The 16,339-nt window shown below is 46.0% G+C and overlaps 1 protein-coding gene across 8 annotated transcripts in view; it reads left to right on the top strand.

The window, feature by feature from the left end:
* The window catches only part of WAC (WW domain containing adaptor with coiled-coil), a 669,371-nt gene that overhangs the window by 440,919 nt on the left and 212,113 nt on the right, over positions 1-16,339 (top strand). For 4 of the 8 annotated variants that reach the window (XM_086941596.1, XM_086941592.1, XM_086941597.1 and 1 more), the window contains 2 exons: positions 6,490-6,561; positions 9,723-9,841. In XM_086941596.1, coding sequence (XP_086797722.1) covers positions 6,490-6,561; positions 9,723-9,841 — 191 coding nt within the window. The remainder of the gene's footprint in view (positions 1-6,489; positions 6,562-9,722; positions 9,842-16,339) is intronic. The other 4 variants (XM_086941594.1, XM_086941598.1, XM_086941595.1 and 1 more) reach the window with 1 other exon arrangement.

Genomic DNA, 16,339 nt, shown 5'->3' with positions numbered 1-16,339 from the left:
AAGCTGTATTGAGATACCAACTGTAGCTTTGAAGAAGTTGCCCGGTTTTTGTGATTTATATAAATATTTAACCGAAGCATAGTGAATGGCTTACCTGCAATACTACTCATCGAAAGGCTTTAAAGCAGTAATTTACTAATATCAATGGTATTCATTAATAAGCAAAATTCTGAATGAAGCACTAAATCTTTTGTGTTTCACGCACTCGTGTTTTTTGTACATATATGCAGTGGTGGTTCATGTTGAGCTTCATGGTAGGGATCCCACAATATGTTGGCCTGTGTAAGTCTCCTCATCTCAGAAGAGGGAGTGGAAAATTAAAGTTGTGAAACATAGGAGCTCAGGTGATTAAGTTTTGGATAGAAAAACAGATTGTCATTCAGGTTTATTTTAAATACAAATGATTGAACAGCACAAGACCGCCAGTAATTTGATATAAATAAATTCCCCAGCTTACACAAGATAGGAGGCTGCTGCCTTTGTCTTTGCTTGTATTTGACCTTTTTGAATGGGCTGGCATTTTGAAAATAGTTTGAAAATCTGTTTCTTCCCTCTTTTCCTTGATGCTAAATTTAGATCTTGATTTGAGTAATGGTGTAGTTTGACAATAATTGATAGTATGTGGCCTTGCTGAATATTAAATGAAATATATGTTAAAAAAAGGCAGTCTTCGAGTAAAGAGCTGCGTATCAATCTTTGTGACGGTATCTTAAAAATATTTTGCTAACTTTCTGATCTTTGTATGTAGTCCCATCATACGATAGTGAGAAACTGATCAGAAATATCATGTAGGTAGCCTGTGAAAGTGGTGTAAATTCTGCTTGCGTATTAACTATTGTGTGCTGAACAATGTGAAGATTTTAATGCAAATGGTTTGAGGCACAAGTTACTACTTGTGTAACGATATATCTGTAAGAGACATTAGTTAGTGATAGATTCCTTACCTCAGAATATCCCCAGGCGTCAGAATGGATCCGGAAAATTTTGCGTAGCAATACCCCTGCGCGCCGGCAGGCGTCGTCCGCGCGTCCTTCGTCCGCGTCATTATCGCCGGAATGACGTCGTCTGAGTACTTAGACGCCGCCTATGCGCGCTGACGTCAGTTCTGATACACAGCTTTTCCGCGCCAGATACGCAGAGCCATGATAGAACCAACACTGGTGCCATGAAATTAGGGCCCTGAAAGGGGATGACCTTAATCCTAGATATTAGTTCGCAGAAAGGGGAGAATGGGTGGGTCGGTAAGGAATCTATCACTAACTAATGTCTCTTACAGATATATTGTTACACAAGTAGTACTTGTGCATCTGAAAGAGACACGTTAGTGATAGATTCCTTACCTCAGAATAGATACCCCAGCAATACCAACTCCGGTGGTGGGTCTGCGAACCAATAATCACACCAGAAAGTCCTGGAGGACAGAACGGCCAAAGAAGCCATCCCTCTGGACTTTGCTGTCCAGGCAATAATGTCTTGCAAACGTGTGCAGCGAGGCCCACGTAGCTGCCTGGCAAATATCCTGCAAGGGCATTCCTCGGCCCAGGGCAGTGGTAGTCTCCGTGGGCCGGGTAGAATGAGCCCGTAGTCCCACAGGGGGTTCCTTCTTTGCCAAGGAGTAACACACCTGGATACACAAGATGATCCACCGCGAGATGGTCCGCTTGTGCACCGCCTTTCCCTTCTAAGCCCCCACGTAACCAACAAAGAGTTGGTCATCCACCCGGAACTGGCGTGTGCGATCCAGATAGTAAGAGAGCACACGTTTTGGGTCTAGACGGTGGAGCCTCTCTTCCTCTTTCGAGGGATGCGGAGGCGGAAAGAAGGTGGGCAAGGTAATGGACTGCCCGATGTGCAAGGCCGTGACAACCTTGGGCAGGAACGGAGGTCTCGTCCGCAACACAACCTTGTCCGGATGAACAGAGAGGAAAGGAGGTGTAGAAGAAAGAGCCTGGAGCTCACTCACTCTCCTGGCAGAGGTGATGGCAACCAGGAAAGCAGTCTTCAAGGTAAGAAGACTGAGAGGACAGTTATGGAGCGGCTCAAAGGGAGCACACATTTGGTAGGTAAGTACAAGATTCAAGTCCCACTGGGGCATCACGAAAGGAACAGGAGGGAACATATGAGTGATGCCCTTTAAGAATCTGTTTACAATGGGGGACTTGAACAAGGAAGGCTGATCAGGTAGCCTTAAGGAGGCTGAAAGGGCAGAAAGGTAGCCCTTGAGAGTGCCCAGAGCAGAGCCCTGCTGGGCAAGAGAAAGAAGGAAGAGGAGAACCTCAGAAAGGGGTGTAGAGTGGATCCACAGCATTTGCTGTGCACCATGCCACAAATCTTCCACCTGCAGGCGTATACCGACTTTGTGGAGGGACGCCTGGCTGCCAGAATGACATTACAGACTTCGGGAGGCAAGTCAAATGGCCTCAACTTTCGCCGCTCAATCTCCAAGCTTGTAGGTGGAGACTGGACAGGTTCGGGTGGAGGACCGTCCCCTGCTCCTGCGACAGAAGGTCCTCCGGAAGAGGCAGACGAATCGGGGGATCGACTGACATGCTGAGTAGCTCGGTATACCAGTATCTTCGTGCCCAGTCCGGAGCCACAAGGATAACCTGGGCCAGGTCGCGCATGATCTTTTTTAGCTCTCTGGGCAGAAGTGGTATAGGCGGAAAGGCGTACAATAGACCGCAACTCCACTCGCGACGAAAAGCGTCCCCGAGCGAGTGCCACCTTGGAAACTCCAACGCGCAGAACTGATGACATTGCGCGTTCTCTTCTGTGGCGAATAGATCTAACCAAGGCTCTCCCCACTGCTGAAAGAGGCCTTGCGCCACGTCCGAGTTCAGACACCATTCATGATCCATCATGCACCAACGGCTTAGTTTGTCCGCCCTGGCGTTCAGGGAACCTGCCAGGTGTTGAACCACCAGGGTCACGCCCTGATGTTCCACCCATTGCCAGAGGCGTAGAGCCTCCTGGCATAGGGTCCACGACCCCACCCTGCCCTGTTTGTTGCAGTACCACATGGCGGTGGTGTTGTCTGTGAACACCTGCACTACACTCCCCTGGACAGAGGGGAGGAATGCCTTCAGGGCAAGTCGGATCGCCCGCAGCTCCAGAATGTTGATGTGGAGCTGGGACTCCACCGGAGACCAGAGACCCCTGATCTCCGCCTCTCCCATGTGGCCTCCCCAACCCAGGAGGGACGTGTCCGTCACAACTATGTGCTCCGGGTTGGGTAGGGAGAGGGATCTGCCACTGACCCAATCGCTGTCCGTGAGCCACCACTGCAGCTGTTTTGCAGTGTCCTCTGAGATCAAGACATGGTCGGACAAGTTGCCCTGATGCTGGGCCCACTGAAACTTCCGGTCCCAATGCAGAGCCTGCATCCGCCACCGGGCGTGATGTACCAGAAGGATGCAGGAGGCAATCGGCCCCAGAAGCCGCAGCGTCAACCTGACCGAGACCCGGGATAAAAGGCTGAAAGATTGGAATCAGAGCCTAAATATCCCGAACCCGCTGTTCGGGTGGAAAAAACCCAAAACTGCGCCGAGTCCAGAACCGCTCCGATGAAGAGGAGCTTCTGAGAGGGACACAGGTGTGACTTCGGCACGTTGATGGAGAACCCCAGCAGATCGGCCGTAGTCTGGAGGTGGTTGAAGACTGTCTGGGGCGAGCCCGCCTTCAACAACCAGTCGTCGAGGTAGGGAAAGACTGAACCGCCACTGTCGTTGCCATCGCCCTGCCCAGTGAGTCTGTGGTATCCAGCCCACACCGGATGGAATACCGTGCTGCATCTCGACCCTCCGCAAGGGTTTGGGTGAGTTTTGCCCGGACCTTCTCCGGACATTGTGGCAGCACGTCTGCGACCGCGTCCCACAGGGTGTGGGTATAGCGGCCCAAGAGGCATGCGGTATTAACTGACCGCAGTCCCAAACTGAGGGACGAGAACACCTTCCCGAACTGCTTATACCTCTTGGATTCCCGATCGGGCGGGCCGTCGGGAATGCGGTCTGGGAAGTGGACGCCTGGATGACCAGGCTCTCAGGGGTGGGGTGGGTGGACAAAAAGCAAGGGTCGCCCAGGGCCGGGCGGTAGCGTCTGGCCATGTTCCTATCCACAGGCGGACCTGTGGCGAGTTTGGACCAAGTGCCCACAAGAACGTCACACAAGGCCTCATTAAACGGCAGCAGAGGCTCACTGGAGCTTGCCTGTGGTTTAAGGACCTCTGTGAGTAGGTTAGTCCTCACTGCCGCAACATGGAGCTCAAGGTTTAAGGCCTTAGCTGCCAGTGTCAACACTACACTATAAGCAGCCCCCTCCTCCGTAGCCACAGTGGGAGGGGAGACAAATCTAGTGTCTGGCAACGTGTCTATGCCAATGGCCTCCCCATGCTCATATGTCCGGTCCTGTGGTGACTGGCACTCCCGTGCCAGAGGGTCCTCAGACCCCTCCCAATCACCCTCGTCACCCATCTCCTGTAGTACAGGATCAACAGATGGGTCCTGCTCATGGAAATAGAAATCTCCAAATGCCGTCGGATTCGGCGCCAGAACCGGACCGGGGGTAGGATCGGGGACGGCACCCATAGCAGGCGCCGGGGGCGACACCCGTAGGGCCGGCGTCGGCGAGGTCGTGAGGTCGACCGGCGACTACCCGGATCTGGAAGCGAATCCAGAGAGGGCCTGCGGCGCCGGGACTGAAGTCGCCGGCGGCGCCGGGGCCGAAGCACCAGACAGCGTCTGAGCCGAAGCACCCGACCCGCTAGATCCTCCAGCCGGGGCCGTTGGGCCCTGGAGGCGCCATGGAACCCGGCTGAGGAGGCAGGGACCTCAAGGCCATGAGGTACCGCTCGATCTCCTCAGGCATCACGTCTTGCCCAGGGACCCGAAGGTGTGGGGCAGGCGGCAACGACTGCGACTCCGGCGGAGTCGCGTGGGTGGTGTCACCCGAACCCCCGGCGGCATCGTGCGAGCGTCAGGGTGGGTCGGAGGAACGATGATGTCTCTCTGACCTCTTATGCCTCTCACCTGATCCTGACGACCGATGACCACTCCCCCAGCTGCGAGGGCTCCGACCCCGCGACCTGTCCCTCGACCTCCCGTGGAACCGAAACCGGGTGCGGCGCGGGGCCGACTGCCGGAGCTCCAGTCGCTTGCGAGACCGCTCTTGCCTAGCCTTAGTTGTCAGGGCCCGGTAGTCTGGGCAGGCGCGGTCGTCGTGGTCGAGGCCTAAACACCTGAGGTACCGGCAATTGGGGTCAGTAACCGACATCAGTCGGTCGCACCTGGAACAGGGTTTGAACCCGGGCATCCCTACCGGCACCTGTTGGAGTCGAAGACTCGAGTAGAGAGATGATCAAAAAGATCAAAAAGTTTAGTCAAAAAAGACTAAGGGGTAGAGCTTCTCCGGATCTGCGCTAGCTGGCGCGGAAAAAAGAACTGACGTCAGCTCGCATGGGCGGCGTCTAAGTACTCCGATGACGTCATTCCGGCGCTAACGACGACGCCTGCCGGCGCGCAGGGGTATTGCTACTCAAAATTTTCCGGATCCAGTCTGACGCCTGGGGATATTCTGAGGTAAGGAATCTATCACTAACGTGTCAATTTCAGATACATGGGTTAGTACGCTTAGCATCTTAACAAGTCCTCTACCCAAATAACTTACTTTTAAATGCAATAGTGTCAGCGTTTGTGAAGGGCTGTGGTGTCTCAAAGACTTTGATGTTAATGTCCAAATTTGGAGATTTGTATGATGCGGACCTTCAAGAGACTTTAAGACAATTTGTTGTAATGAGTCTTGCAGGTTTTCAAGAACTAATATAGCCTCTGCGATGTGTGTATCTGTTTAAAAAACACTTCTAAAACTAGCTGCCTGTACATGCATAAGTATTCCTGTCAACTTGATTTCTCGGTTTTGTTTGCAAATCTTTGTAGGCTGCTACTTGACAATTCTCTTGGTGTATGTTTTGCGACTACTGATCAGTTTCTGAACCATTTGATGAGTGCCAGTAAGAAGCGTTAACTGACTAGGGTCTATTGTGTTTGATGTAGCTGGCCAATCTGGTTCCCTCGGAGCATTCAAGATAGCCCTTCAATTTATGCAAAAAAACTAGTTATTTGGAATATTGAATATATATATGAAAAGGCCTGTTCTTTTTTTGTGATTCAGCCAAGGCTAGTGCTCGCATATTTCTTATTTGTTAGAAATAGGGGGATCCGCATGTGATTCCCTCCATGGTAAGTTTAAAGTGTAAAAAGAACCTTGTCATTACATTTTTGTACAGCTGATTCACTTTTCATCAGCATTTGATATGAACAGCTTTAGCCCTAAAATGAGCTCTTTGGCCATGTTGCTTTGTATACCTTCATTGGCCATTTATACGTTTGAAAGTGTTGCCTCATGTTTCCTGCCCTGTTAGTGTTCAATCAAGTATTCATTCGATTTGATAAATCCAAGAGCTTACTCCTTTCCTCCTTTCCCTCTTCTTCACAGAATATTAAAGGAGGTCAGGGCAGACCAGGCGGAAACCATCCTAGTAACCCCAGACTGGCCAAGAAGAGTGTGGTACGTGGACCTCATCACTATAACAGTAGCACAGTTTTGGCCCCTTCCTCTGAGGCAGAATCTTTAATCTCAGGTAAAGTTCCGACATACCAACCTCAGTTTAAAGGCTTGGCAAGTAAAGATCTATTATGCCGAGATTTTCTCAAGGTTTTGAGAAAGCTTGGTTCTCAAAGTGATAAAGGGACCCCAATGATTTTAAGAAAATTCCTATTACACAGAAATAGGACTTTAATAATGTATTTAATGTCTTACTTTTACAAGGTCTGGCTTTAGACTCAAGGAAATCTTAAATAAGCCATTTATATGTTGTCTTTTCATGTGGCTTCCATGGGTATTGTCTGGTTACAAAGAGGTCTTCAGGACTGATCTTTTATAGATGTGATGTTGTAAAGGTGGATTGTCAATCCCTCAGAAAACTAGTATTGACAGCCCATTATATTACTTCCCTCACCGTAAACTTCCTGCCTACAAGGCTGAAGTTTAAAGGGTATGCCCAAGAGAGATTTAATAATGGAAAACTATGAAGTACTGTTTCATAGCTATTTTTCCAAGGACCTCACACCACGTAAGTGAGGTCCATTATCATAGTTCTAAGCAAGCCAGATAACTGGGTAGGAAATGTGGGAAGCTAATACAAGATTAGGGTACCTAGATCGTGAGGCATTCCATAGAAAGCCCGACAGTAATCGGGTTCTATACCTTTGGTTAATTTGATCTTAGTACTGGTATAGAAAAAAGGTTTATTCTGCAAAAAAAATCTGCACTCAGGATGGGAACACATCCATTTTCTTTTCTACAATTTGTTGGACGTAATCAATTGAAAGAAGTGGATTCTTATATCACTGGTATCGTATTGGTTGACAAAGGGCTTTTTGTCTTAAGACTTTCTTCCAAATTTGAATTTAGCAATCCTCATTGGTACTCACTAATGCCAAAGGAAAACACATATTAGGAATGATTGTGGATGGTCAAACATATTTGTCTTTACTATGAAAATTAATTTTCCCTTGAATGGATGCCTTGGTTTTTCTGTTAGTGGTAGTAAAAACGTATTTAGTTCTGAATCAGAGTTTTTACTTAAGAGCTTTATATCAGGCTTCCAAGTGTGCTGCTGAATGGAATTATTTTATTGCTTCTACTTGTTCCTTGAAATCTCATTAGTCCGACTAAAACCATGACCATCAGTGACATGGTTGATTACAGCTAGACTTTTATAGGATCTTTATTTGTGTACTTGTATGGCACAGAATCAAATATGCCCCTAATGCATCAGTATTTAAACCTCCTAACGTTATTGCCTGCTGTTTTGTGACTTGAGCATGCACCAAATCCACCTTGGAGGTACAAAAAAGTTGCCAGAGAATTAACTTTTTGACTAGTATTCGATTAAAATGTAGCTACTTAATACTGGTCATTTCTACGTTGTTGAACAGTGTGCATGGCGGTTTCTTTCAGTTAGAAAACTATGTATGCATACATGTTGCCATCTGGAAATCGTTTGGGGTCGCTTAGTAACCGTAGATATTCCCCTTACATTAGTAGTGTCTCTAGCCCTGAAGGTCAAAAGTGTAATCAGATCACATAATTGTAAAGTGAGCTCCGTCTTAGTTTGGGATACTCAATGCAAAGCTGTTTATAGAATAGCCATGTTGATATCTCACTTGGTTACTAGTGTCTAACATTCTAACTCCCCTCTCCTGCCTCCTTTGTGTGTCACTGTGTCTTCGTTCTTGTGAACTTACCAAGAAAAGGTAACATCATGTTGAATCATCAATTTGCTAATTTCGTATGAGATATTTTTTACTTTCACCAGGTCATATGTAGGTTCCATTTCCATCAAGATAATGCACCTAAAATTGACCACTTAAACTTACTATCCCAAATCTTTGGTCTTTCACATAGGTGATGATTCATGTTGCTTAGATCAACTCAAATGCTAAGTAAATTAAAGTTTATGACCCCGAAATAACGTTTTGGAGCCTTTATATGTATTACATGTAGGATATTTGGTTAACTGATGCCAGTCTGGCCAATTACATGCATTCATGTCTTTGACTCAAGTATTCTGTCCTAATTTTTTAAGTTATTTGTAAAACATTTGAAAATATTAGTGTTGTATACCTGGTTTGAGAACAGTCTTGTATTCATGATGAGATTTCACAAGCTGTTTAGTGATACTTTTAGTAGTTTGCGCACCTTTTTGAGTATATTTTAATCGCGTTGATAAAACGTGTTTTTCCCTTTGATTCTGTGAACCAGCTTTGCAGAGTAGAAACGTTCGGCCTTTGTTGCAGCAGTAGTCAAATTTGGATATATTGAACGATTTAGACCTGAAAAGTCACCAGCTGCCAAAGCATTCTTTTTATACCATGACTCATTTCCAGGCTTTCTAAATGCTTGATGTGAAGTGCTGCTCATTTCTAGCTGCTTATGTTATTCTTGGTTTACTTGCGTTGGCTGTTGATTGAAGAAACAGAATTGTCAAGTAAGCTGTACTATTTAGGGTGAACATAAGGTGCACCTTAGTGGTGAGAGTTATATGCTTAAAATATTTTTTGTACAGCCTGATAAAGTAACTAATAAAAGTAAGATCAGTTCGATGATGCCAACTCCATCGTGAATGTTCTTTGGAAATGTTTGTTTGGCATGGTTTGAAAGAGACGAGGTGTGCGACTTCGGATATAGACTTTCATGAAGAATTCAAATGGGAATTTGTTTGCCTTGATTCCTCATCCGTGTTTTACCAAATTACTGGCCTTCTTTAGGTCACTCTCCATATTTACACATATTTTATTTATAGTGGACATGTTTATTTGTCCTTTGAAACCTCCAAGAATCAACTTCTTTCAATCTTTGACTGGATAGTGCTTGTTTTATCCAAAGATACGTTTCTAAAAAAAAAAAATGCATGAGAAACTAGATTGGCAATAGTGTTGCTGTCAGGAAGTAGTTTGGCAGGTTGAACTCTTATTACTTTCGAATATCAGGAGGAAGGAAATAAGGTTTTGGGAAGAAATACAATATCGGACAGGTTACAGGCACCAATATCCGAATAGACTAGTTTTTATAAATGTTTGAAGTATGGGAAAGGTGGTACCTTTGCCTATGGAGTATTCTGATGTTTGTTGGATAAGAAATCAATGTCTTTATTCTTATTGCAGGTCAGTACCCCTGGTGTAAAGCAAGGGCCACCTTCACAACCCGTACCACCGCAGCCAGTTGCTGCTGACAAGCAACTGGGACACGAACCCGCCTCTCCTCGTAATCTTCAGCGCTCAAGGCAAGTTGTAATTCATTCTATTCAAATATGGTAATGTGTGCACAGGAATACCACTTGAGGAAGGTGTTTTAACCTCTGTCTAAGCCTTTGCGCCACACTGGATGGCTTTCAAATGCCTTATTATATTTTTGGAACTCTGATTTACCAGGTAATAAACACATTAACTAGGATTTGTGTACGCGTCGTACAACCTGAGCCCACATGGACCTTTGCCCATGGTGCTGCATGTCCTCTTGTATCCCATCCTTTGGGGACCATGCCACCCAGTTGGAGAGCGAGATCTCACTGTTGGGAAAACTGGTTCCTGTGCAGCCGGTATCCTTTATGTGCATTCTGCTCTCTGCCCCACAGGTTCACATGCTTTCTAGTTCTTTACCTTACTTTGATAGTCTTTCTTCTCTGTGATTTTCATATCTATGGGCTTGTAATCCATCTCATGAATTTTATAGATGGTTTCCTCTATCTTTCTTTTGCTCAGTCAGCCTGTATTGCAGTGTTGTCGTTGGTTTATTGTATAACGAGTCCTATCTCTTCCAAGTGCATGCATAGTAGCAGAAGCTGATGGCAAGGCTAAACCTGAATGTTAATAAGTTCTGCATCTGTTTTGGGAGGAGGTGCAATACATTTAATAGGATACCCCATCACTGCTATTAGTTCACTTCCTGTTTATGTTTTTTTGCGACAATTCACTTAACGTAGTTTTCCTACTGAGCTCTGCGCTATTCTGTGGATAATAGTGAGAAATTTAAATTGTACTGCTGTACTGATGGAAAAGCCAATCGCACTACCAAGATGTACTCCCTTTTTGCTACTCCATTGGCACTGTTTTTTTTTTTTTTTTTTTGTAGGAGCTACAATTTGTGGGTTTGAAAAAGTTTTGTAAGTAGTGTAACTTGGCACCTATAGTTACACTCAATAGATTCTGCCTGATACTTATCAACTAAAAATGGTTGAAGTCTTTCAAGGTTGGTAAAAGTGGTGAGTCTCCTGGTTACTAAACGATTTGGTCAGAAATGACCCAGAGGATATTTTATGGTATAGATGTGTAGGGATTACTTGCGAACAATATGCACCGAGACTTTATTTTTGTCAGCTTGTTGGGTTTGGCAGTGAGCAGTAAGTTAACTGTTGATTCTCAGTAAGATTAATTTGTTATAGGCTTATCCCTTTTGAGCAATGCTGAGTTACTATTGTTTGGTCCCATTCATAATAACAAGCAAATCTGAAGACTGACCACATGAAATCAGTCATTTTAAAGGGCTTTGAACAGATAATGTAGTAGTTCAAACATGTTGGAGTGCAAAGGGACAAAAGTGTCCCACAGTTAATTACACTATGTAATTCTAGATATGCAGTTGTTCTAAAGTTACTTGACACCCCCCCCCCCCTTGCTGTCTCAAATATCTTCATCACTTTCTCAACTCTATTAAGAAATATCATGTTCGAGGGTGTCTGCTCCAATATTTTGGTCCAGGAGCATAAACATGACAGGCGGCACCCCCTGCCAATAGCATTGGGGTCTGTACATCATTGCAACACCTATTTCTACCCCTCTAGTCATTCTAAACCTTGTTGCCCCCTAGTATGGCATTTGCTTTATGGAACTGATGGCTGAGTATCACCCTTCCTTGGCAAGAAAGGAGAATTTAGTGACCAGCCTGTTCTAATTCTTCCAGTATTGTATGTGTGAGGAAGTAACAACTCTACCTGAATTGGCTTTGTAGGGCATGGTGGAAACATAATTATCTAAGCTCTGGTCAGATGATGACATATTGTGCCTTAAATTGGCCCTTCTTCGAGGCATTTCCCATAGAGGGAACATTCAACATTGATGAAGTAAAATCGAAGCACTGCTGAAGTGCTTCTCTGTGAACTTTAAGGACCATGTCAAAGGTCAAGTGAAGATGGGTAATGCCAGGGCTGGAAAATAAATGTAAACCTGCGTCCCAATACAGGTTGTTCATCCCTGAGCAGTAGCCTCTGGACTTTCGGGTGGTATATACTGCTAGGAGATTGACATTGATGCAGGTTACATGGGACACCCATGCCGCCTGATGAGACCATGAAAATTGATGCTGCGGGGAGGGGAGTAGCAATGGGTGCAACAACTCAATGGCTTATTGCCAACTCCATGGGCTTGTAATAAAGATATGATACGCTCCAATAAGAGGAGAGCGGGACTTGATGCAGAATATCCCTAATGCTTGTAAAAAGAGATGAGAACACCATAGATGAGTAAACTGATCTCCAATGCAATCATAAAGTGTACCTTGGCCACAGGTGAACTTAAGTATCCTGTTGCATCACCATGCTTGGCTAAGGATTTCGGGATTCAAACCGGAGGTCCAGCAGGCCTTCATATGCCTGCTTTTTAATGGAAATCCCCTATTCAGACCTCAGGGGTATGTGAAGTTGGATACATTTTAAATTAGACATACAGCTAACTCCATAGTTATTGTCAGCAGTAACAAAGAGCAGGCTTTGCAAAGATGCCCCACATCTGTGGCTCGATCAGGCAGTGTCAGGCCGCAGTATCTGCCTCCGCCTTCTTTCAAATCGGTCAACCGCAAACCATGCCTGAGCCGTACTCATGAGAAGCTTCTGTGAGAACTGCTGCTCCAAGACCAGTGGAGAGCAAGGAAGAGTCACCTCTGTCACCAAACAATGATCTTCCTTACTAGCTGAAGATCTTGTCAGTACAGGGATGTTGCTTAGCCTTTCACCTTTCCCCTCCAACTTATCAGTCATGCTCTTAAAAAATAAACATGGATGTGAGAAAGTGCCCTCTTTCTTGCATGGTATGCCCCCAAGTTTTGCTGAATTGCTGATGTGCTTTGACTGAGTGTACCCTGGGCTCCTGCCAAACCGGTACCCAGGGCCTGTGTTCCTTCCCTAAAACTGCATTGAAGCCTAAACCCAATTGGCATCGCTGGCCACATGTCAGCCTCTGGTAAATGGTACCATAGGTACCCAGGGCACTGTGACAAGGGAAGGCACCGAAGGGCTGCAGCACTTCTCCAGTATTGGGGTGTCTTTCATAGATTCGCTGCTGGAATATTCCCCATAGTCGATGTGTGAGTCCCACGGTACATAACATAGCAATGTAGCCATAACACAAGTATCGAATAGTTTCCTACCTGTCGGTGTAGTTTTGCAGCTTGAAGATCTTTCTGGATTCACTATGCTGTGTATTATTCTGCGGTCTAGTGGTTGGGTCCGGAATCGTAGTCTTTTTCTTTTTTTTTTTTTTTTTGGTAGCTCAGGTGGGCGTAAACATCCCACCTTTTGGTGTCCTTCTTGTGACGTCGGCATGCTTCCTGCGGAAGCTCCCACCCTTGGGAGCCATCTTCGGATTCTTTTTTCTTTTTCCGTTTGTGTTCTGTTTCCGAATTGTATGGCAATGTTTTGTTCTTTTCTTTTACCGCTCCTTTCCTTGAAGTTCCATTAAAGTCTTTTTTTTTTTTGTTTACCACCTCTTTTCTCCAGATAATCTTTCTGGCAGAGGTGGGTGGATTCGCTAGTGAATCCAGAAAGATCTTCAAGCTGCAAAACTACACCGACAGGTAAGAAACTATTCGTTTTGCAGCGTGAATCTTTCTGGATTCACTATGCTGTGCATAGACTTAGTAGCGGTTTGTTGTTATTGTGGCGGCTGGGTGGAAGATGAGCTTGGGTTCTTGAATATGTGCTGAAGCACTTTCTGTCCCACTTGTGCTTCCTTGTTCATTTGTATGTCCACACAGTAGTGTTTTGTAAACGTGTGCACAGAAGCCCATGTTGCTGCCAGGCATATGTCCTAAATGGGAGTGTTTGCCAAGAAGGCTATTGTAGCTCCCTTTTTTTCCTTGTTGAATGGGCCCGTGGCCCCTCTGTTCTTGTTCAGCTTGTTTGTGGCAGAATTGTATAGCTTGCGCGATCCATCGTGTAATTGTCCCTTTAGTAACAGCTTTGCCCATGAAACTTTCAGCAAATGAGACAAACTGTTTCATTTATCTGTGGTCTTTAGTTCTCTCTATGTAATGCATGACTGCACGTCTCGCATCCAGAGTGTGCAGTGCCCTTTCAGCTTTTGTTGTTGGTTTCTGGAAGAAACTCTGTATTTGAATTGCCTCGTTGATGTGGAACTTGGACACCACCTTTGGCATAAAGTGTGGGTCCGTTCTCATCACCACCCTATTGTTGTGAATTTGTATGTAGGGTTCCTGTAGCGTCAACGCCTGTAGCTCGCTTACACTGCGCAGCGAGGTGATTATCACTAGGAATGCTGTTTTTAACGTTCGCATCTGTAGTGAGGCTTTATGCATTGGTTCAAAGGGTGCCTTCATGAGTTCTGTTAGCACTATATTGAGGTTCCATGCAGGTGCTGGTAACCTTTTAGGTGGTGCAATCCTTTTTTCGCCTTCCAAGAATCTTTTTACAATCATAGAAGTAAAGAAGCTTTTGCCTGTTTCTCCTCTAGTGTAAGCGACAATGGCTGCTAGGTGTACCCTTAGCGATGATGAGCTCGGGTTAGTCTCGAGCAGGTGCGTGAAGTACTTAAGCACTGTAGAGTCTCTTGTCATTTTGTTGTGCAGTCCCTCCTTTCTGCACCATAGTGTGAACCTCTTCCATTTGGCCACGTAGCACTTACGTGTGCTTGGTCTTCTTGCCTCTCGAAGTACCCTCAGGGTGCTCTCAGGTAGCTTTAGGTGTGCGAACTCTATGTCCTCAGGAGCCAGGCTGCTAGGCTGAGACTTTCTGGCTCTGGATGCAACACCTCTCCGTTTTGCATGGAGAGTAGGTCTTTCCTTCTCCCAAATTTGTGTGGTGCACTCTGTGTCATTTCCATAATCTGCGAGTACCATGTCTGCCTGGCCCACTGGGGTGCTATCAGTATCAGGGTCATGTTGCTTGTCCTGCACTTGCTGAGTACCTTGTGTATCAGGGTAATCGGTGGAAAGGCGTAGGCAAATGTCTTAGACCAGCTTATCCATAGGGCATTCCCCAGGGACCCTTCCCCTGGTTGCCTCGATGCGAAGTGTTGGCATTTTGCATTCTGGTGTGTTGCAAACAGGTCTATTGGCGGCGTTCCCCACCTGTCGAACAGTTTCTTTGTTTCTTGTGCATTTAGCTCCAATTCGTGTGAGGCCGATGTCTGTCTGCTGAGCCAGTCCGCTTCCACGTTGTCTTTTCCTGGCAGATGTATCGCCAGTAGATCTATCTTCTTCAGTGGTATTGCCCATTTCCATATTTCCCGCGCTAGTTCTGACTGCGGGGCTGATTGTGTTCCTCCCTGTTTGTTTATGTGGAACATCACTGTTGTGTTGTCCGTCTGGATCAACAGTGTTTGGTTGTACAACTTCGTCTGGAAAGCTTTCATAGCTAGGAGAACGGTCTTTAGTTCTAGGTAATCGATGTGTTTGACCACATCCGCTTGTGTCCACAGGCCCCTCACTCTGAGTTTTTCCATGTGTGCTCCCCATCCCTTTTGGGATGCGTCTGTGGTGATGGTCACTGTTGGTGTTGGTGGTGTTAGAAGCTTCCCCTTTATGTTTCCTTTGTTCCACCATGATATCTCCTCGTCCACTGCGTGCGTTACAACCACTAGGTCCTCCCAACACCCTCTCGCTTGTGACCATTGGTCCTGCAGCCACTCCGGGAGTGGTCTCATGTGTAGTCGTACATTTAGTACTATGTGGGTGCATGAGGCCATCATGTCCATCATTTTGCTCACTGTCAGAGCTTGCCCATTCTGGTAGAAGCGCGCCTCCTTCAACAGCGCCATCGTTCTCTTCTCGCTGGGGAACACCTTCCCCTGCACAGTGTTGATCTTTGCCCCCAGAAATATCTTGACCTGTTCTGGGTTTATCGAATTTCTTCCAGTGGATGGAGAAACCCAGGGCCATCAGTGTGTCTGTCACTATTTGAGCGTGCTGTTTGCACGTGTTGTATGACTTTGTCTTTATTAGCCAGTCTTCTAGGTAAGGGTATACGCGTATCACTTTCCTCCTTAAGTGTGCTGCGACTGCTGCCAGACACTTTGTGAATACCCTTGGTGCTGATTTTAGTCCGAAGGCCAATGCTGTGAATTGATAGTGATTTGAGTTGATTGCAAATCGTAGCAGATGTTTGTGCCGTCTGTTTATTGGGATGTGCAGGTAGGCATCTTTTAGCTCTATGGTGACCATGAAGTCCCCTGTTTGAATCTTTGGAAGTACTTCTTGCAGGGATGTCATTTTGAATTTTTGTGTCTTTATGAATTTGTTGAGGAACCTTAGGTCCAGGATGGGTCTCATTGTTTCATATACCTTGGGTACTAGGAAGTACGTAGAGTACACCCCCTTGTTCCTTTCCATGGGAGGTACAGGCTCGATAGCCTCCTTTAGTAGGAGTTCCTCTGCCTCCCTCTAAAGAAGCTCTAGTTCCTTGTTTGCTAGTGCTCTTTTCTTTGGTTTTCTGCTTGGTGGTGTCTTTTCTAACTCTATGCAGTACTCGTACTGTATTGTGTTGATGATCCAT

Source organism: Lissotriton vulgaris, chromosome 10, assembly GCF_964263255.1.
Source record: "Lissotriton vulgaris chromosome 10, aLisVul1.2, whole genome shotgun sequence".
Taxonomy (NCBI): Eukaryota; Metazoa; Chordata; class Amphibia; order Caudata; family Salamandridae; genus Lissotriton; species Lissotriton vulgaris.
Note: the sequence above shows the minus strand (reverse complement) of the source record. Positions and strands in the feature narration are given on the sequence as shown.